Raw genomic sequence first — 23,919 nt, 5'->3', positions numbered from 1 at the left:
TTAAGTTCTGCGTTATACTCTTCAGTTCAGAAAGGAACATAGCCAAAATCTCTATTACACTTCAGTTCTTTGCATTTAGCTTGTTTCTAAAATTATCTGCATTTTGCACTCTAAGACCTGGGTCACAACCTTACTTAGGGACAGGAAATAGTTATCAGGTCACTGAGTGGTCAGATGAAAAAGGATTTGCAATGCTTCAGCACTTAAGACTCTATTCATTCAGAAGGATTGCCTCATGCCCTGTTAAAAGGTGTGGATGGCTCCTCTTCAACTAGGTCAATCCCTGCATCTAGATGATTGTAAATATCCCGTAAAAAGAATCTAAGCTTTAGGCCATGGACAGTGGACAAAAGTACGGCAAAATGAAGTCAGTATATTCATGCACAGAGTCACCTTGTGAAGATAACACACAAATGACCTTTAGGAGATGCTCAAATATTTTAATTAACCACTTAATGAGTCCAAGGCTAAAATAACTCTTATGGCAATCCGCTGTAACATAATATTAAGGAATGGAGAGAGGGGAGGTGAGACAGATGAATGCTTTTTGGATGAGATTTTTTCTGAAAGAAGTTAAACTTCTCATGGCAACTGGGCAGCAAATTGTCCTCCCACCTAGGGAAGATGAGCATGCTCACCATCTCACACTTGTTTGTCCTTGAGCATTCTTCTTATTCTCTTGATATCATTTCGAATGATCCATGACAATGGGAATAGGGAAGCAGAGTGAAGAGGGACCAAAAAAAAAAGGATAAATTCAGCTGAATTCTGCAGTTCCAGAACGTTGGCATTACTATTAGTTATGTAAATTAGCAAAAAGTGCAATCTCCATGCTTAGCATCCTAGCATGAGGGACTTAAGACAATGAGAAAAATTCTAAGCTGAAAGTAGAACTTTCCAACCCCTGAAAAGCGATAAAAGGGAATGATCATCACACTAGTATCTAACCTCGTCCCATTCCAACCTGCAGAAGCCCAAGCTCATCTCATTAGGATCACAGGGCCACATAAAGGTGCTCCCTATTTACTTGCTTTTTCTTCTCTGGTGAGAAATGCAAAAGAATGTTTTATTCTGCAAACGTTGAGGGAAGCAATGTTATCATTGATGGACAGGAGGTTGGAAAATTAGGCACAGATTTTATTTTTAAGTTTTATTTTATAATAAGAAACTTGGGCCATTAAAACTATGTAACTGAAGCTCCAGTGCGTGCACTGAAAGGCCCCTGCAGTCTTTTACAACTTTTCAGAGTGCCGCTGTTGTGAACTGGGTTTGCACTCTGCCAGAAGAGCAGCTCTGACCCATGGCGAGCACTCCTTCAGATCAACACTGCCTCGGGCTTTTCTGCTTTCTCCAAGAAGTCTTACATTTCAGGCATCAAGTTGAATTTCTTCTGGAGATGATTAACCCAAACCCATGACAGATTTTTTCCAAGATATCCAACTCCTTATGTTTATTTTATCCTGGCTCTTTTTTGGATGTACTGGACACAAGTAACCTACTCATTTTACATGTTAAAGGGCTGGTGGAGAGCCATTAATTCCTTAAAAAATGAGAAAATATTGCAATGTGCAGAACTCTGGTGTGTGAGCTCACACTAGCTACACAATTTGGATTTTTATGAGGCACATTTCTTCTGTGCTAGAGCTTTTTTTTTTTTTAACTCATTTCATCACATCTCAAGATAAGGATCTCATGCTTTCTGGAAATGCATTATAGTGTATTAAAAAACACAATACTGGAAGGATCAATTGCCGTTTCCATAAGCAGAGTTTGCAGGGGGTTTCAAGAATGAAACCTAAAACTTGGCATACACAGTTTCAGTTAAGAGGAAATGAGAAAGAGAGAGAGAGAGAGAGAGAGAGAGAGAGAGAGAGAGAGAGAGAGAGAGAGAGAGAGAGAGAGAGAGAGAGAGAGAGAGAGAGGGAGGGAGGGAGGGAGGGAAAGAGAGAGAGAGGAGAGAGAGAGAGGAAGGGAGAAAGAAGGAAAAAGGAAGGAATAAAGAGAGAGAAGGAAGGGAGGAAGAAAGGAAGGAAGGGAGAAAGAGAGAAAGAAAAAAGAATGAAAGAAAGTAAAGGAGGAAGAAAAGAAAGAAAAAAAAGAAAGTCTCCATAACCCCTAACTTGTCCAAGATTTTCTTTTTTAGATTGGTTAGAATTAGATGGAAATGATGGGTAAGAAATTGCTTCTGGTACTTTCTTAACCATCTCAAAAAAATTTTTTTTTAAATAGCTAAGTAAATTAAGCCTTTTATTAAGCATCTCTAATGGAAACTTTAGTTGGAACTTAAAGATTCTGTGCTCTTATGGAAAAGCACCTTAGATACTTTCATTGGTCTTATAAGGCCAATTCCATTCTCCTTGGAATTTTGTTTCTAAAGACATTATTACTTTTTTAATAGAGTAAATTATGATACATATATGCATATATATGAATAATATTCACACAGAAAGAATTATCCCATATAAAAAGATCTACTGTTGACATTTTCCAAACATTTTTCTGGCCAAACAAAAATGGAAAGAAGCCAAGAATATTACAAATTTATAAAAGGAATAAACATATTCTTGAATGATACTAAATTTGTTTTGCTTTTCATAAAGTTACAGATTATGTTTAGAATTTGAAGAAAATTATTCCATTCACAAAATAGAGGCAGTTAAGCTACATGACTATAGTAGAACTTGGAGACTAAATCATGCAAATGATTGGTATTTTCTAACAATGGGTGCTTCATTGCTATGTGAAAAGTAACAATTGTGAAGAACTCTGAATTCAGAAATTTACTTTTAGGTCTTAAATGATTTCCATAGTGATATGTAGATTAATTCATTATACAATACATTAAGCATTTGCAAAGCACTTACTGTATCTACATAAATCTATGAGATGCTAGGAGATAAAATTTAGATAAGTATAATATCTACCTTTATGAAACTCACAATTTAGCAGTTTAATGTAAAAAAATTTCATTATTTTAAAAGAGCTAAAATGTAAAAAAAAGGTAATTTTAACTCATTTACAAATTTACTTGAGAATAGTTATTTTTTTAGATAGGATAATTCTTATTTATAATGCAGGCATTTAAAAATTTTTAAATTTAAGCTGTTTAAATAAATCTGAGAGTATGTTTTCTTACCAAATAACAAAATAATTAAACTTTTGTCAAAGAGAAATGCTGTATATTATAGTGATATTTATCATTCACTAGCTCAGGTTAATAAGTTCAGGATTGTTCAATTTTTTTTTAAATTAAAGTTAAATAAATACAGAAAATACATTTCTTTTTATGTATGTAAAAGAATATAAAAATCTTAAAAAGTTCAGTGCCTTACACATAAATCTCAGAAGTCACTTGTTGAATGAATGAAAAATATTATATTTCATCTTTAAGTAGAGGATCCAAACAGTTGATTTTTATAATTTGATTTATTACTTAAATAAGTTGATAGGTATCAGTTTCTTCTATAATTCATACTTAGGTGGGCTACTTAAGTTCAAGACCTTACACGTGGTAGGGAGAAGATGATTGACTGACTGTCCAACACCAATATCAATTCTAGGACAGATCTGGATCTTAAATCTGTCTTGGTAAAACTTAGAGAGAATGGATCATTCACTTTTATCTGAAACTCATTTGCTTAAAGGAATGGTTTCACTGCCATATGAAAACAAATTTTCATTACAAAATGTTAGATCATAAAAAGATAGCTATAATATATATGTATAGTGGTTATAAATATTCAGAAGCATCCAGCTAATGATCAAATGTACCTAGTAAGTATAACTACAAAATGCTATGCTAAAATATTAAATTTTTCCTGTTAAATTTAAAACAAAATGGAATATTCACTTGAACCTGAAACTCAGAGGGATGATTTCATCAATCCATAAAAACAACTTTTCATTTAAAAAAAGTTAGGTCAATAAAATATATTTATAATTTCTATCTGCCTAAAAAATTTGTGTACATATACATATATTCAGAAGCATTCAGAGAGTAATCAAGGTAATCAAGTGCAATTAGTAAGTATAATTACAAATAGCTATTTTTCTTAAATGTCTTTTATGACATCTCAAAGAGGAATCTTGAAAAGCAAATCAAAATTTAGTCAGTAATAACAATAATTCTATGATTTACTCATCTGGTCAAAAGGTTTTCACTGCAAATAGTTTGAAGATTATTTCCCCCTAATAAAGAAGAAGAAGTATACTAATTCAAGTATATCATCTTCACCATTCTTTCAGTCAACTGTTAAAAGTTAAAAAGGTCTTTACGATGGAAGGGAGAACAAATTTTTTTACAGTCTTGAGATATTTGGCAAGAATCACAACAGCATCAGATTTAAAAAAAGTAAAAGTGTAGCACTATGAATGTATTTAGTCATTTAGAGCTTGCTCAAAGGGTTCCTTAATAAAATTAATTAAGTGAATTTCTCTATCAGTATTACACTTCTTGCCCAAGAAATAAGTGAAATATTAAACTCATTGGATTTAGAATAGAAAAAGAATTCAGAGAGCATCCATTCAAAAACCCTTATTCTATAGATGAGGAAACAGGCAGTAATTAAAATTCAATTCCAGATCTTCCAAAGTTAGTACTTTTGCACTATACCACATTGTCTTCCAATATCAGCAATATTTGGTACAAAAGTATGCATTAAACATGATACCTTGAATAAAACTAAGATGATATACATATAGTTATATATCATTTTATGAATTATAAACATTTTACACACTATCTCCTTTGAACCTCACACCAACTTTATGTGCCATATTTACATTTACATTTACATATACATACATACATTTGCAGAGAAGGAATCTAAATCTCAGAGACTCACAACGTAAAGTTAGAAGGGACTTGAGGGGCCATCTAGCCTAACTCATGCCCCCAAAAGAATTCCCACTATAACATACCCAATAAATGTCCAAACAATTTCTTCTTGACCATCTCTAATTTGAGGAACCCAAGCAACTACTTTAAGTTAGTCTCACTGTTGAGATTTTCCCCCCTGAAATCCTTAGAACATTTTTTTCAGATAAATGGAGATCTAAAAAAATAAGTGACTTGCCCAAGGTCACAAGAGTAAATGTCAAAGGTGGAGTTTGAACCCAAAGTTTTTGACTCCAAGTTCAGCAAGTTATGTACTATATCAGAGGTTCCCAAACTTTATTTTTTCAAGGAGCCCTTTATGTCTATGGATTTTTTTTCATGGTGCTCCTAGGCCAAAATAAATACCCAATAGTTTCATTTATTAAGTAGATAGAATGACAATTTAAAATATCCTGTAGTCTCTCCTTGTGAGTTCAATGGCACACAATTTAGGCACCAGTGTAACCATTTTCTACTTAATTCTCAATGTGTTTGTTTCCTCATTTGGAAAATGAAATGCTTGGACTAGATCTCTAAGTTTACCTTAGAATCCAACAAGAATAGTCTGATCAGTCCATAGACATTTCAGTTTGAGTGAAACATTCAGCAATAAAGAACCAAAAAGAGACTTTTAACCCCTACTGTATAGCTATATACATGTGTAGCTATACCAAAGCCGCAAAAGTCAGAGAGTGTAATATTCAACTTGGCCAGGTTCCTAGCTATCAAGAATGTGGAAAGTAGTCACAATGGAATGAGACACTAGCGTTAGAAGTTTTCATTTGATTTCTTAATTAACAATAAATTTAGAGGGAAGATGGCGGTATCTGCGGCAGTGGCATTTGTGACCTTCAGCTGCCTTCTGGGCTGCAGCCTCGGGGCCAGCCGGGACTTCCCTGTGGCCGCCAGATGTTTTGGTGTGCAGATGTCGCCCATGGGGGAGAAAATTACCCACATGGGCCAGGAGGATTCGCTTTGTTGGTCGCCAGAAAGAGGTAAATGAAAACTTTGCAATTGATTTGATAGCAGAGCAACCAGTGAGCAAAGTGGAAAGTGGAGTAAATATCATGTGATGTTGGAGGAGGAGCTCTGGGTCATCCAAAAGTGTATATAAACTTGGACAAAGAGACTAAAACTGGGACTTGTGGGTATTGTGGACTTCAGTTTAAACAACATCACCACCACTGAAACCCATTATGTTCTTTGGACCTTGTACACGTTTCTGCATGTAAGAATTTTGGTATTTTAAAAAATATATTTAAGAATCACAAAACATAAGCTTTGTTTAAAAAATATTCTATGAATAGAATATAATTGTTGAGTATAAGTTTAAAGTGACTTTTTCCCCATGAAATACAGCACTTGATTCTCATTATTTTTTATGAATGTATGGTCAAGTCAGTTAGACTTTTAACACATTGGCTTGGTCTCTTTTAAGAAAAATCAAAACCTTTCTGTTAGCAAATATTAAAATAAGGTTAGTTTAATCTGTTTATATATTGAATTGTTGGTGATAGTTTAGAGATTATAAAGACAACCTTACATAGATTAGAAAATGAACTGAACTCTAAGTCAGAAAACTGCATTTGCCTTTCAGTTCAAATTACTAGCTTTATAGTCATAGACAAATCATGCAATCTCTCAGAGCTTATCTGTAAAATGGAATGGTTTTTTCTTATGATATCACATATGAACATTTCAATATTAAGAATGGAAAAGAGAGTTGTAATTAAACTATTATGTATAGTTTATATATGTTTATGCCTGGCACATATAATAGTAGGCACTTAATAAAAATATCAATTGATTGTATGTATTCAATTTAATATGATAGTAAGAAAACTTCTGCTTGTCTTTGTCCTCTTTTGAACTTCTGCTCTTTTCTGCATATCTTAAAATATAAAATGTTTTACTGATAATCTTTTTTTCTTGCATGATTATGACAATTATTCAGTTTCTATCCCTACTAAGGGGAAGCCCTTTCTTGTGACAAATAGCTGTAGCCAAGCAAACAGATCAACGTATTGGCCATGTCTGAAAAAAATGTATGTCTTCTTTTGTACCATTATTCCATCACTTGTTCCAAGACGTAAAGAAATAAGAATGATTCACAAAAAAACAGTAAATTTAAATTGAGAATATTATAAGTTTGCAATTTAGAGTAATAGGAATTGAGAAGAAAGTTTTAGAAGTTGGAAATTACATTAAAAGTGAATAGGCTACTATTCTTTATAGTTATCTAAATGTAGTTTATATATATACACACATAATTTATAGTATACATATATGTGTTTAAATCATATGTTTTGTGTGTATATATATGTATACATATATATACACATAAGAGAAGGATAAGGAGAGAAGAGAGACAATAATTATTAGACCAATGATTAAATGGTATATGGAAGTATGTGGTTGAGGAAACCCCCTACCAATGGAAATTGACAACTAATCTGTAATTTATATTAGCAGATTATCTGGGGTACTAGCCAATATGTGACAGAGTTTCAACTTCTATAGTGGTTATAATGACTGAGTTCAACTCTATCCAGTGTTAGTAGTCTTTCTGTGGTTATATAGTTTTATTTAATTTTTTTCTTCTAGATAATATATTGTTAATCTAATTAATTAGCACATTCCATTTAGCTGAATGCAGAAAGAAGAATCATGCCAATAAGAAGAAATAGTGCCAAATAAATGACAACTCCTCCAAGTTTAGATAGTCAGATAGGAAAAATAATGCATATCAACAAACCACTTAAAGTTTACAGTCTTCTCTTCACAAAATCCCTACAAGGTAATTGGTATAAATATTATTTCCATCTTCAGGTGAAGAAATTTAGGTTCAGAAAGGGTGCTTTGCCCATAGTCACACAGACAGCAAATATTGGAGAGTCTACATGTGAACCCAAGTCTTCTGTTTTCACCTCTAATGCCCTCTCTGTTATTATACTACAATTCCAGATATACCAAAGTGCCACTGACTCCAAAAAGGTCTATTTAAGCAATCCAAAGATACAATATATGACAAGGGTACATTTAAGTATTACTAATATTTTCAATTTCTTTTTTTAACTTCAGCAAAGAAATAATGTCTCAGAGACCATTCTGCAGATCTTTTCCCTTTTTCAGATAGAACAAAATGGTCTTATCCTCAATTGGTTTTCTTTTCCATACATAAGACCTTAAAATGATGAATTAATCAATCAACTAGTATTTATTAAGCACCAAAATATACTACAGTTATCTTCCTTAAAAATAGAAAACTCAGGGACAGCTGGGTAGCTCAGGGGATTGAGAGCCAGGCCTAGAGATGAGAAGTTCAGGGTTCAAATCTAGCCTCAGACACTTACTAGCTGTGTGACCCTGAACAAGTCACTTAACCTCCATTGTCTAGCCCTTACCACTTTTCTGTCTTATTGGATCCAATATATAGTATTGGTTCCAAGGCAGAAGGTAAGGGTTGGGGAAAAAAAAAAGAACAGAGAACTCTATGATCCCTTTGATCCAATAATGCCACCACTAGGTTTGTATGTCAGAGTGATTAAAAAAATGGGAAAGGACCTATTTTTACAAAAACATTTATTGCTTTTCTATTTATGGTGGCAAAGGATTGGAAATTAAAGGGATGTCCATCACTTGGAGAATGGCTGAACAAATTGTGGTATGTGATGGTGATGGAATATTATTGTGCTATAAGGAATGATGAAAGAATGATTTCAGAAAGAGCTGGAAAGACCTATGTGAACTGATGCAGAGTGAAATGAGCAGAACCAGGAGAACATTGTACACAGTAATAGCAATAACATGTAATGATCAAGTCTGATAGACTTAGCTATTTTGGCAATACAATGATCCAGGATAATTCTAAGGGACTTATGACAAAGGATGTTATCCACCCCAAGAGAAAGAACTGTTGGGAGTCAGAATGTATATGAAAGTATACAATTTTTCAATTGTTTATTTGGGTTTATATTTTGGAGTTTTGGTTTGGTAAAATTACTCATTTACAAAAATGAACAACATGGAACTATTTTTTGTATGATAATAAATGCATAATCCAGATCGAATCACAAGTTAGTACCAGGAGAGGGACTGGAGGGAAGGAAATAAATTCGGTCCTATGAGTTAGGAAAATTTGTGTGGAAATTTGTTATTACATGTAATTGGTAAAAAAAAAAAGAAATTGAGCTATTTGCCTTGAAAATACCCCCTATAACTACAACAAATGACTAAAGAAGAATTCTCAGAAATCCTTTGTTCCTTTCAACAGCTGGTATATTTTCCATATAAGTAGTTAGGATGTTAAAGGCATCGGGAAACTTTAAGTTGCAGAGAAAGTCTATACCTGCATCAGGAAAAAAAGGTGTCCTCAACTGGGAGGTTCACAACAAAATCCCAAGTTTTGTAAAACTGCAACACAACATCAACTTTAATGTTCATAGTAGAACTTTAAGGGAAAAAGAAAATGCTGAGCCAAAATTAAGGGAGTATAAGATACCCACCATGTAAAACTTCATTGTTTTCCCCTCAACAACACCTGGGAGTGGGAGAGGGGGAAGGGGGTGGCTCTCTCTATAGCTGCTTCTTCCTCTTTCTGAGACATGCATGGAGGTCAAGAAGCTGCCTATGAGTCTAACATTCTTTACTTTTTCCATTATCTCCTACTAGCCCTGAAACACAGCTATGCCTTCATAGTCTATCCTCAACTCTCTTTCTGTATATGTGAGTATATGTGTCTAAATGTCTCTACAGATCTGTCGTCTGTCCCACAGATTCCTGGCTCAGAGCTTGAACATGGAGAGCTCTGAAATGACAAAGCATTCTCCGCATTGGCCACGGAGCCAGGAAGAAGCCTAAAAAGAGAGACAATCCTCATGAATGCTCTCTTATTCACAGCTCCAGAATGTGAGGAATGGAGCTCTTTCTCTGGGACTTCCTGTGATTTCTCTCCCTGCCCTTCAGCCATGGATGTGGCTAACACATGGCAGCAGGAGCCTGGCCACATCTTCAGCTTCTCTCCCCTTCTGTGTCAGTGTATAGGGGAGCCAAGCTGTAAGTTCCCAGCCTGACCAGCCATCAAGGGAGTCTGGCAAGTTCTGGGTTTTCCATCATTACAAATGACCCTTCTTAGAGAAAACAACCACAAAGGATGCTCTGCTTCTAGGCTGGCAACATCCATTTCAGCATTGCTCAGAGGCTCCCACGACATATATTTAAAGTATACTATTATATATGCATATACACTGTTGCTACAAGGTAAGATTCATGAGGGCAAGAGTATCATCTTAAAAGCTACCTTTCTTTTCAAAAGGGAAAAGAGGCAAATTTTATATTAGAAACTTTTATGTAAATAATTAGCATTAAGAAATGGCATCAAATCAGAAACAGGAAAGGGAATTTGAGTTGGATCAAGAAAAGTACAACAATCTAAGACTTGTAGTTGCCACCAGGAACTTAAACTAGGGTAACACAGTGCAAGGGTAATATAAGAAGCAAGCAAGCTCAGAAGACAGCCAAAATTGGGACCAATAAATTTTTATTATTGCTCTGATAATCATTATTTGCTAGCATTTATAGAACACCCAGTATGTGTCGGGCATTGTGCTAGGTGATTTACAAATATTGTCTTATTTAATGCTCACTACAACTCTGGGAAGTCGATGTTATTATCCTCATTTTATAGTGGAGAAAACCAAGGAAAATAGAGGTTAAGTGACATGAACAAGATCATATAGGTAGTAAGTATCTGAGGTCAGAATTGAACTGATTCCAGGCTTAGCTTTTTATCCATTGTGCCACCTAGTGAGGTAACTAAATAAGAGAAATGATCTAGTGTTGGGATCAGAAGTTGGAATAAAGGCTGGGTCAAGAAAAGAACTATGGGATAAAATAGAAAAGCGAATACTGATTCACTATCTCTGCCTTCTCTTTATAAGAAGAGCTTCTCCAAAGCTTGGCACAAGCATGAGTCTACCCCAAGAGGCAGGTGTAGGTCAGCAGGTTACTCAACTTTCTTTTGGTCAAAGGTCTACACCTGGCAGCCAGGCCCTGTCTGCCAGACCTTGACAAATGGTACATGTTTGTACTAATGAAGTACCACAATCTTAATTCATCAGCTTTGGTACTACCCCATGTGTCCTACATCTGGACACAGTTCTTTCATTTGTCAATATTTTATAAAGAGGGCAGAAGAGAAGAACAATGATGCTCTCTTAGTAGCGTGATGTTCTAAGGAACACAGAACACAAGAAAGGCATAATTATTCATTCTTAGATCACTCAGCTGGGGAAAGGGAAAGGTTTGGTTTGGGGGCAACTTTTATCAGCATAATCTAAAACTAAAGATATACTAATTGGCACAATGATTGTTTGTCCCTCAAAATAAGCAAATTTCTTTTTCATAGACCTATGAAGATAAAAAAAGAATTCTTTTTAAAACTATTTGGTTTTTCCTGAACACACAGGTATAAGGGAAAGTTAGTAAATCATGACTTAAATAAACATCATGGCATTTCAACATGTCCTAGCAATTATCATAGAAAATATTTGAAAAATCATAAATTCAAGAATGTCAAATATTGGAAACTAGATGAATTTTTTATTTTTCACACAGAATCATCTTAAAGCAAATGGAAATTATGAAAGACAGCATTTGAATAATACTATGGCTTAATTTAAACAAAACCAAGGAAATTATAAGTTAATGCTGCCAAACCATCTTTGGTTTCCCATTGCGCCTACATATTGTTCCACATACTGTTCTATGAACTACCATCCCTAGTGGTTATATGGCTAAATGGATGTTACAAGTGTTACTTTTAAATCAAATCTTCCTCACTTCTTCAGGTGGTATGTCCAATTTTAAATTAAATTTACATTTTTCCAATAAAAACCCTCCAAATACAACTGTTTTTGCAAAGTTATTTCCCCCATTCTTTTCAAATGTCTGTTAGTCTCTTGAAAACTTGGTAAGTACATAAAAGCTGTTCTGTGAAATTAGTGAAATGCCAGATGCACTTGAGGTTGAAAAAAAAAAGTAAACCAAACACATTTCACATGGGGAAAGAATACAAGTACAAATATGTTGACTTATATAATGAAGCATGCCTGAAAATTTTCCATACATAGATGGGTCACCTTAAACAACATTATTTTGTCCAATCCTACCATACATATACATGTACATACACACACATAGATGTCATGTACATACACACACATAGATGTTTGTGCTTTTCTTACAGACATAAATACTCTAAAGGCTATATACATGGATGTGTATGTCTGTCTACTGGTCTAATTAGTAACAAATCTGCACATCCCTTGGATAAAGTCAAACCAAACTTCATATATTGGAAAAGTTTTCTTCCATCCACTACTGAGACATGTTCCAGTTTAATGGGGCAAAAATGCTCTAATTGTCTCTCTTCCTAGGGCATCCCCTTTCTAAAGTAACAATCCTCCTGCTTAACAGGTAACATCTGTGGAGTTGCTATTGATTTTAGTTAGAATTTCCGCTCTCTCCCATTTAAAGAAGAAAAACTATAGTACTGAGAATACAGCAGGGAGATCAGGCTTGCTTAAAATTACACATCTTATTTTTGATGAAAAAGTATTTAAAGGGCTTGTTAAAAAAACAAACTTCGACTCATAGAAAAATTAATTTTTAAAATTCACATTTAAACATCTTTGACCCCTTTATTTAGTCATTTAAGCTTTTCTGTAGCCTAAAATTTTATAACTTTCAAAAAATTAACATTTTAAAAAATGGATACATAAGAAATATTAGCACTAGACTTCAATTTTTGGAATAATGTGAAGATTTAGAAAATAGGTTCAAATGTTTATTAATAGGTCACATAAAATACATAAAACTGAACTTGAAGTTCTAAACACTTTAGGTTATTTTAATTTCCCTCACTCATCTAAAAAGGTATAGGTAATATTATGAAAAGGTGGATTTTCATAGGTATTGTTAAAACATCTAACTATTATTTTAGTCACATTAATAAAGTTTCAGTTCAATACTATCAATATCTTTGTTTTTCAAATAGAAAGATCAGCACTGTCTCATTCTGAACACTCTGATGTACATTTTATTATTAACAATAATGATAAGTAGTATTTATAAAGCACCTACTATGTGCCAGGCATTATGCTAAGTACTTTACAAATATCTTATTGGAACTTCACAACAACTCTGGGTCAGGGTGCTTTTGTTAAATAATACAAGATGAGGAGAAAGGAAGATTTTTTCAGTAAAAGAGAAGAAAGTATATATTTTTAAATACACTAAAGGACTTAAACTCCCAGTGCAAAGTATTTAATTAAATACATGCTTAAAAATATTCCTCACGTAAAGCGAAATACACTTATATAATCATTTTAGCTTGTTAGTTTCACCAAAATAGACAAAGAAAAAATAGAATTCTTTGCACAGTGTTAGGATGAAGTTTTCATATAAGTGTAAATACACACATTACTCACATATATTGATGTAACTAAAAAGTAAGTTCATATATAGTCCTAGTATTTTCTTACAAGTACAAAATACACTTTGATATGAGACAATTCATTTGTTAATTTTTTTATTCTTATTTATGACTTACTCAATTATACTTTGAGTTCTGAATTGATATATACTTAACTATATGCATTTTAAGAACTTTACTAAGAATTTTTGTTTATTTTAAACTATTTTTAATATTTAGGTTCATAACTTACTTGATATATATGACTAATTCCTACCTTCAAAACATTCTTGTCTGGGAAGGTGTCCTTTCTTTGAGGCCTTCATACCGTGATGTTTATTTCCATTATTTTTGAACAATGCCAGGCGCACAGCAGGGTCTAGACAAAAAGAAGTTAAAAATCAAAGGTCATTTCTGACCCAATCATTCCCTGAAATGATTCTTCTTGATAGTCATTTGAAAAATTCAGCATCCTTCCCCCAGTCATTTATATGAACAAAATAATGGTTCATATTTTTCTTCTCAAATATGTATATTAGGGAATGAAACAAATCATATAAGTTTTTTATGATATGCTTTTAATTTTTGATAATCATTAGCTATCGATATTTTAAAATATACAAGGTAAACCAATGACTAAAATGACTATATTGTTCTTATTTATAGGTATTTCTTCTCTTTGATGCTAAGGTTCTCTTTTTAGGATTGTGTTTTTGTCTCCACTTTTGAAAGTTCTGATGGCTCTGGTGAAATTGAAGAAAATGTAAATGTGTTTGCATTAGATATAAACTCTACCTAACTAATTTAGTCATCTATTTTAGAATGATCCTGTAGCTCTTTCTTTGTTTCTGCTTCCTGATGTGATTAGGGGTAGCAGAATTGGAACTGGATCATAGATTTTGGAGCTGGAATTAATCTTAGAGATAATGCCCCAAACTCTTATTTTAAATATGAGATTGAAAGTCAGAAGACTTGTGATTTGCCTAAGTTCATGTAGCTAGTCAATGGCAGAGCCAAATTTAAACCCAAGTCTTTTGGTAAGATAAATACACTGGGATATAAGAAATTTTTAAAAAGAGGGGCGGTGGATTTGGTAAAGTTGATATTATAATGAGGTGAAATATATTTATTTGGTTTTTTCCCTCATCTGCTTTGTTCTTGAGGATAAAATTCACAGGTTAACTCTGATATTCTGTTTTCCTGAAAGTCTATGTTAATCAATTACAGATAAAATAAAGTGAAGGTTGACACTAAGGAAAAAGAATGATGGAGGAAAATGTTCAGTTTCCAGGAATCACTGTCATAATGTTTTCATTGGTGCTATAAAATCTAATGTTGAGGAGTTTATATTAGATAAGATGAAGATCATGAGATGTTAAAGAAAATTGTAAGGAAGTCAAATAGCTTGGTTAATAATGTGATAATTTGGGGTACAAAAGGTTTTTTTAAAAAATTTAATATCTGCATTGTCTGGTAAGAACATGTAGGAACTGTAATTAAATATCTGAAAGCAAAATGTAACTCAAATTCCATGTATATAATAACTATAATAAGTATTTAAAATCATGGTGTTAAAAAACCCTGGAATTTAGAGGTAATTTAAAGAATTATAAGAACTTTTTTTTATTTGTTCATTTTGAAGATTTTGAAATCAGGAGTATTTTTTAAAGAACTTTTTTTTTTTGCCAACCTGATGCTCCCTTAATGCTCCAACTATATGTTATTTGATATCTGGGTCCTGACATATAAATTTTCATTTCAATCCTTAAGAATATAAGAGGTAATATGCTATAAAAAGTGCTGCTTTGGTTTTTTCTCCAAGTGGAAAAGAAATGGGAGTCAACAAAACCTTGCTTCAAATCTTGACTCTGCCCTCTATCTTTCTGTGTGTTCTTGGAAAGTCACTTCATCTTCCCAGTGTTGTTTTGTCCCTTTAAACTCCATCATTCTATGACTATCAGTTTCTGATCACATCACCTCAATTTACTGAAAGCTTAAGCACTGAAAAAGACTAATCATACAAAAGACAAAAGAATAAAGATAATTCTCTGAATTCATTCTAGTTGATACAAAGTCTGCTAGTCATGATCTATTCCCTCTTCCTTTCCAGAACTGTATAAATTTCTTTATACATCTTAATATAGGATTTATAATCGTTAAATCCAAAAAGCCATTTAAAGAACCTCAATGACCTTTTTCATGTTTCTCATAATTTAGATTTAATTTGTTTTAATTATATTTAATATTGTTTTTAGTATGTTTATGTGACATCATTTCCCTCCTACCCACCCTCCCCTACAAGGGACCTTGTAAGAACTTTAAGGTCAGTAATCATATTTTCTCCTTGTATATTCTCCATAATGACTAAAGAATCACAAAATGCCAGGGATGTAATGAAGTTGTACATAAATAGGCAATTAATAGATATATTTTAAATGAATTTTAAGATATATTATCTTCAAAAAAGGAAATCTTTCCTTAATTTGTACTGAGTCTTTTGAAATTTTACAGTAAATGGCAACATATTTCATAGAATTTAGGAATTCTGAAGTAAAAAATGATCTTATTCATGAAATAATTAAAGGTTATTTATAATTTTAAGGTAGAGTTTTCCACTGGAAGTTCAAAACCTGGGAGCTTAAAAAACTGAAATTTAACCCAGATCAAAATTATGATCTTTTTAACTTTGAAGCCATAAAACTTGAAAATATTTTCATAAAAGCTATAGTTATTGTGGATGTTATTTCCAAAAGACTTTAAGGTATCACAAAAAGAAAAAAAAAACAGTGGTATTCAGTCTCATGGTGGCCAACTAAATTACCATCTAGAATTGTGCATGGCCTTTCCAATAGCTTTGTTTATTAAAATATAATTGCCATGGAAAAATGATCTTATTTATACAGGAAAAGAAAAAAGCAGAAATGTCACAATAGTCCTGGAATAACTGCTTTTAAAGGCAGAGATGTCTTAAGGCAAGTCATAAGGAGGAGAAAGTTAAAGAGTAACTCTTTGAGATTTTTACTTTTGGCTTCAAATAATATAATATTTTTTTTCAAGAGTGACACAAAAATCAATTATTGTCACTTTATAAAACACTTAATTTTTTTAGAAAAACCATTCAAAATCAACATATTTTTCTATTATTTACAACTATGTTAGAAAAACAATGGGATTTTGTTGTTGGAGAGAGGGGTGAGATAAAATTAGAAAATGGTCTTTCTAAGTTTTGGGGGTTTTTTGGGAGAGAAATCAAACAGAATCTTAGAAACCCCACATACTTATATTTTTGTTTTTCATTATCATTATTCCAATTTACTCTTTTTTTTGTCAAACCTTGTTTATCATTTCATCTTAAAGGAAATCAATACTGGAGGTTCCAAGATCAGATGTAAATGCCTCTCATTTCATTAAAGTGGATCAAAGAATTACACAGTTAGAGTTGGAAGGGATTTCAGAGGCCATTGAGTCATACCCCCTAATTTTATAGATGAGGTAAGAGAACTAGGAAGGTGATATGATTTTCCTGGGGTCCACAGGTAATAAATAGCAGAAATGGGATTTGAACCTGAGTCTTTTGACTCCAAATCCACTCAACCATAATGCCTCTCCTAGATGTATTGCTTCCAAGTTTTTAAAATTAGAAATTTTGTATATTGAGTCCCATTTCCCCATTAATTTTCATTATGAAATACAGTAAGTTTTCTCATGGAACTTTAGAACTATAAGCAACTTTTAGGGATTATTTAGCCCAATCCCTTATTTTTCAGAAACTGAGGTCAAGGGAAGTAGAAGCATAGATCTAACACAAGATGGCACCTCAGAAATTATATCATTCAACCCCCTCATTTGACAGATGAGAAAACGAAGGGGTAAAGACAAAAATCACTTGTCCACAAGTCACAGGTCCATGTAAGCACAAAAACTGGTGTTTGAAACCATGTCTTCTGACGCTGTCTCCCACACTCTACACTAACTACAACTTGGTGAAATGGCTTTGCCGCTTAATACAAACTTCTCTGGTTGGCATTCAGAGCACCTTGGCTTTCCAGGGCGATTGCACCTGCCTTCTCCATCTCAGACACTGTATGGTCTTGCCTGATGGATGGATCACCTTGCTTTTCTCTGCAGTACATTGTGCCTCACATCTCCATGATTTTTCACAGATTTTCTTCTCTATGCCCAGAATTCTGTCCCAACTCTTCACATCATCCAAGGGCATCCAATGCAGAGAGCGCTGGATTGAGGAGTCAGAAAAACTAGAGTTTCAGTGATTCCTCACGTGCTATATTATACTATGTGAGCCTGAGCAAGTCCCTTCACCTCCCCTCAAGGCTCAATTTCCTTAGATGGAGAAGAGGAATAGCAATAGAAACAGTTTTCCTGAGCAGTTGTGAGCATCAAATGAGATATCATACATAAAGCATTTTATAATCCTTAAAGCACCACATAAATGAGGTCTTCTCAGCTTAGGAGAGCCAAGTAATAATGACAGCCTAAGTCTATACATTTTATCCCTACTATCATGAAATCCCAAATTCCCTTCAGGGCACAATGGAAGGACCATCAACAATAGGAAGCTCTTCCTGATGTCCTTTATTAATAATGCTCCCAAGTTACTCTGTAGTTATTTTTCATCTTTTTACTTTGTCTACGTTTCCCTCCCCAAATAGAATGTAAGCCCCTTGAGGGCAGGGACTATCCTGTTTTTCTCTTTGTACTCACAGCACCTGACACCCAGCAGGCATGCAATGAATGCTTGGGATATCGATTAGAAACACAGCAAGTAAATGGCAGAAGAGGGATAGAGCAGAAGTTCTTAAACTTTTGTCTCGGGATTCTTTTCCATTCTTAAGAATGACTGAGGACATACATTTCCACCCCACCCCAAAGAATTTCTGTAGAGATTAATAGTCACCATATTAGAATATTAAGGTGTCAGAACTACTGTGAAAACAGTTTTGAATTCAAGGACTTCCTGAAGGGGTTGTTGTGAGGACCCTCAGTCTATGCAAAAGCATAGAGATGAGAGATGGTATATTGCGTACAACAAGTAAAAAGTCAGTCAGTTTTGTTGAACTATAAAGTGGGAATGGTGTTCAGCCTGCCTATAGAGATAACTGGAAGTAGCAGAGACAGGATTTGGAGCTAGAATTTGCACCCAGGTCTTTCGAGTGCAAATTCAGAGCTCTTTCTACTAATGTACATTCAGTGAGAGTTGTACAGCAATTAAGCATCACCATAAAATTAATTAACTGGCTATTCCTGGCCATATCTTTCAACTTAATGAAAAAAAGTCAGATTATTGTTTTTTGTTAAATTACTTTTAAAAATAGCTATTTAATGGATATTATCTGATCTATTAGTTTATTGATATCTTTTTTAACCCTTATCTTCCATCTTATAATCAATACTGTGTATTGGTTTCAAAGAAGAAGAGTGGTAAGGATTAAGCAATGGGGGTTAAGCGACTTCCCAGGGTCTCACATCTAGGGAGTATTTTAGGGCAAATTTGAATTTAGGACCTTCCATCTCTAGGCCTGGTTCTCAATCCACTAAGCTACTCCGCTGCCCCACATTGATGACTTTTTAAAAAATCATTTTTGAGAGCATAATTGACACCAAGAACTACCAAGATACCCTCCTTGATATCATGCTGGAATTTAGTACTTTTGGGGGGCACGTGCTTAATTTGCCTTTTATTTATCACTGCCTTTTGTCTCTGCCCTCTCCATTCTAGTTACTCTCTTGCTCTCTTGTCCTCTCTGCCTATGGAGTACTGATTATAACTTTTGATTCATAGTAATAACTTGCACATAAAACTGTAAGGTATAAAAATCTGTCTCTAAACACCTTGCAACAACCCTATGAGTTGTCATAGTTTTTCAGCTGTGTCCTACTCTTTGCAACCACTTGCCCCTGGGGTCTTCTTGGCAAGGATTCTGGAGCAGTTTGTTAGTTCTTTCTTCAGTGTATTAAGGCAAACAGAGGTTAAATGACTTGCCCAGAGGCAGCTAAAAAGTGCCTGAGGCCAGGTTTGAACTTGGGTTTTGAACTACAGACTCAGTGGCCAGCTGCCTCCTAAGTGTCATTATTATTATTATTATTATTATTACTAGCTGTAATTGCGATTGAGTGTCAGGGGGCTGTGGTTCACCACAAGTCACCCTGCTTGAGGAGTGACAGAGTGAGAACTCCCACAGCAATCCAACACACACTTAAGAAGTGCTTATGGTGTACTAGGAGCTGGGCAATGTCCAATCTTTTCTTCCAACTCCATTGTTGCTCACGTGGTCTTGTGCTGCCTGCTATCATCCATCCTCCCTAGTCTCTGCTGGATGTGGTCTGCTTCACCTGGGCTTTGTGACTCGTCTCCTGGCCACTTCTCCCTCCCATTCAGGCCTCACCTTTCTTGGCTGGCCTCAAAAATCTAGTTTTCCACCGTCCACTTGAGACATTTGAACTTCCCCATGTGCCACTCGGCATGTTTGTATTTTATTCGTTTGCCTTTTAGTGGGTCCCTCACCTCAGCTATTATACAGAAATGGTTCTATCACGGACATCATTCCCACTGGTAATGTTCATTTCTCCTTTATCAGACTCATCAAAATTTATCTTCATCCACAATTGATTGAACTTCTTATCATTCTTTTCACAACTTTCTATTCATTCCCTTTAGGCAAGGGACTTTCTTTTCTTCCTTCTTTCCTCCTAGTTGTTGCATTCGTTCTCCTTGTCCTCCTCCTCCTCCTTCTATAAATCATGAGCCAGCTGAACCTCATTGTTGCTTTCTGGATGATACTAGTTTGTTTCTCTTCCTGAGAACACCAGAGACCCCATACTTTCCTCTTCTTTCTATTACTAAATATGAACTGTTAAACTCCTCTTCTGTACCCAAGCAACGGAAAAGAAAAAAAAAGATAACCTACTGAACTGAGTTTGTGTAGTAAAGGTTCGTGTCCATTGCCTTCATTCTATAAATAATACTTGATTGTGTAAGACTAATGACAAATTTTGCTTCCACCTCATGGGCAAGAGGTGATGGACTATAGATACAGAACGAGAGACATTTTTCAGACCCAGTAAATGTGTGAATTTTGTCTTATGTGACTTATTATTTGGTATATGGGAGGGCTGGTTGAGATAGGGAGTTGGGAGTAGTGGCAGCGGTGTTAAAAAAAAGTTATATTGATGAACATTTTAAAAATATGAAGAAAGCAAAATGAGGCACAGAAACCAAAGAGGTAATTTTGTTACTATTACATTTCATTTAATGCACTAAAAAATTTTTTTTTTACCAGAAGTTCAGTTTTATAAACAGTCCTCTTTTTTGTATATTGAAATGATCATGTTGGCTAATGTGTTTAAATGTATAACATAAAGCAAAATTTAAAAAGAAATTACTTGCTAACCAATAATACTATAAATCCACATAAAGGCACAATCATTGCTTATTTACCTGTTAAATTTTCCTGTTTCATCTCATCATCCATCTTTAGAAAATGACATCATTATCTCTCCTTCAATGCAATCCAAATTGAGTCCCACCCTTAATTATTGCCAACCCTAGACCTATTTGTTGGTAAACTACCCTATCTTCCTTTTTTACTGGTGTCACTCCACTCACTGATTTATTTTATTTCCTTTCATTGCATGTAGTAAATTAATTGGCCCTTCCATCATATATGTATGTATGTATATATCTATCTCTCTATATGTATATATATATACACACACACATATAATCTCATCTTGAAGCAAGCTTCCTAATAAAAATCTATAGACAAGTGACTCAGTGGATAAAGAGTCAGGCTTGGAGATAGGAAGTCCTGAGTTCAAATCAAGTCTCAGATACTTTCTAGCTGGGTGACCATGAGCAAGTCACTTAACCCCCACTGCCTAGTATTGACCCCGATTCTGGATCCAATACACAGTACCAATTCTAAGAGAGAAGGCAAGGGTTTAAAAAAATAATCTGCAGACTGAAAAGAAAAAAAATCAAACAAACTAGAACATAGTCACTTGCTTTAAAGTGAATTTTAAAATTTCATGGTGAAATTTGCTTTTTGGCTGCCTTAATCCATTTAATCAATGTTCCATCTCCTTGATGACACATAGCCTTATCTGAATTCTTGGACAGCGTCTGACCTTGCCTAAAGGAATGTTTCTAGTCTGTTGACCCTTAAGGAAGAGGGGACAAATCACTCTGGGACTACAGTGGATAATGTTGCCCTCTGGTGGCCTCAAATGTTCCAATCAGGCTTCTAGTCTGGTGAAAAATAAATGTTTATTCATACCACACATATCACCAATAATTAAACATTCCATTTGAAAATTTCTTTAATTTCTTTGGACTATAATTTAAAGGAAGTTGGAAAATAATTGGACCTTTACTCTTAAATGATGTTTTTAAAATGACTTTAGGTAGCGATTCTTATAAGGTTCAGTTGCGATTTTCATATTTCATAGAATCATAAAAAAGTTTTAAAAATCATAAAATTGCAGTTGTAAGAAGCCTGAGAGTCCAACACTCTAATTTTAGAGATGATGAAACTGAGGGCCAGAGAGTTTAATTGGCTTTCTTGAAACTTTTTCCTATGTTCAATATTCTCAGAAAAGAAAAAAAAAGATAATACAGTCAATTAGAGAAAAATAAATCTCTTATTAGTGAGCACATATGTAAAATTTTCCTTTTTATACTTTATTTTTAGTGATTCCATCACACAAAATTTGAATGCATGCCAATTAGAGGAACAGTGTTAATTAAAGATGATTTCACAACTCAACATTTCTCCTCCAACTCCCTCATTTTAATTTGACAGCTGGGTTTAAATTAATTTGGGGGAAATTTTCTGAGAACGAGCAATATAATATTATAATCTAATGAAGAAAAACAGTTACATCAGGAATCACAGAAAACCTCTTAAAAGATGTTATGTCCTTAAATATAAAAAATGTCACTTAAAAACACTTAATGCTTGACAATCCAAGCTTTAGTAAGCAGTCTTTAAGCAGATCTGCACATATATGCACAAGTGTGTATATATATATGTATATTTCAATATACATATATAATGTTATAAGGTTTAAATTGAAATTATAATTTAGAAATCTGGGGCACTTATCCATTTGTTACCCTACTATGCCCCCTTGTGACTGGTCATTATAGTCTTTATTTTATTTTATTTTTTATAATTCTTTTGGTTTCTGCAAACCTATAATGGGGCGGGGGTAGGGAGGGGTTGTGTACAAATAGATGCTTTCCTATATAAATAAGTAGAACTAATTGCAATGACATACATTTGCAAAAAAAAATTAAATTACAATATATTTTTACATAGTCAAGTTAAAGAATTCTATAAAATATACAAGCACAAAACATTATTGACATAAACTGGTAAACTTTAGCAAAATAGAACTAATACTTGTTATCACATATGTTTAACCTATATAGTAAGTATAATGGGGCTAAGAACCTTGTCAACATTCTCCCTCTTGTGCTACCTGAGGCTTTCTTATATTATATCCTAAGATAACATAATGGAAAATAAAGAATCTGAGTTTAAATCATATTTCTACCTCTGATTGGTTTTATGACCTTAAGCATCTCTCTGGAACCGTTTTCTTGTCTGTAAAACAACATGGTTAGACAAAATGATCTCTAAAGTCCCTTCTAGCTCAACTGTCTTGGGATTTTTATGTCTCAGTTTAGAAAAGCACTAGGTCTAATGTTTGTTATGCTTTGCATAAAAGAACTGTGTAGTCAAAATGTCAGCTCTTGTATGAATGAGGCATACTGCTTCCTCCTGGAACTTACTTGCAGGGGGTATTCCTAGCCTTCTACTACTCTTAGAGATGGTACTGAATGTAGATTTTATGAATGATGAAAGTTATAACAATGCTGCTGAGAACTATCTATCAAGAAATCCAAAGACATGTATTAGATATTAATATTCTTTGTGTGGATGTTTCAGAGACTGATGGGCTTGGAGAATGAGCTTTCTTCACTTCCATTTTGCCAGATGATATTCATGTGATAGAACTCTTGGTGACTTAATAGACACTGCTTGCTCAAATGAGAAGGTAGAAGCTCTGAATATGATAAGAAATGCCATGTTTATTTACATCAAATAAATTGATATTTCAAAATGTTATTAACAAATATTTTAAATGTGAAAAACAATGGATAACATTCCAATTACCCTAAGATGACTAGTTTACATATATTAGAAAATAAAAACTTTGCTGTATCTTTGAATCTGAGGTGATAATAAATCTACTAATTATACAAAATGCAAAGAGACACCATGGTATAAAAAGTCAAAAGAAAATAAAATGATTTTGGGGGCTACTTCAACTCGCTGGTTATTTTGTGATTTTAAATTTCTCCTTATCCATAGACTTAAGTGTACTATGCCTTTTTTTTTTTTACAATAAGAGTTCTATGCTAACGAAGCTAAAAAAGTTCTAAAAATGTCAACCTCTGTATTGCAGTAATCCTCTTATGCACATTTTGATCATGAACTTACAGGGCAAATATGAATAACAAACAAATTGGAAAAGTCTCCTTAAA

The 23,919-nt window shown here is 33.8% G+C and overlaps 1 protein-coding gene across 9 annotated transcripts in view; it reads right to left on the bottom strand.

Moving 5' to 3' along the window:
* Positions 1 to 23,919, bottom strand: part of LRRIQ1 (leucine rich repeats and IQ motif containing 1) — a 295,150-nt gene that overhangs the window by 119,980 nt on the left and 151,251 nt on the right. For 6 of the 9 annotated variants that reach the window (XM_056798583.1, XM_056798581.1, XM_056798584.1 and 3 more), the window contains one exon: positions 13,627 to 13,728. In XM_056798583.1, the coding sequence (XP_056654561.1) occupies positions 13,627 to 13,728 (102 nt within the window). Of the gene's footprint in view, positions 1 to 419; positions 679 to 13,626; positions 13,729 to 23,919 lie in introns of those variants that run through there. The other 3 variants (XM_056798588.1, XM_056798589.1, XM_056798587.1) reach the window with 2 other exon arrangements.

The sequence above is a fragment of the Monodelphis domestica genome, chromosome 5 (genome assembly GCF_027887165.1).
Source record: "Monodelphis domestica isolate mMonDom1 chromosome 5, mMonDom1.pri, whole genome shotgun sequence".
Taxonomy (NCBI): domain Eukaryota; kingdom Metazoa; phylum Chordata; class Mammalia; order Didelphimorphia; family Didelphidae; genus Monodelphis; species Monodelphis domestica.
This window is presented reverse-complemented; position numbering and strand designations above follow the sequence as displayed.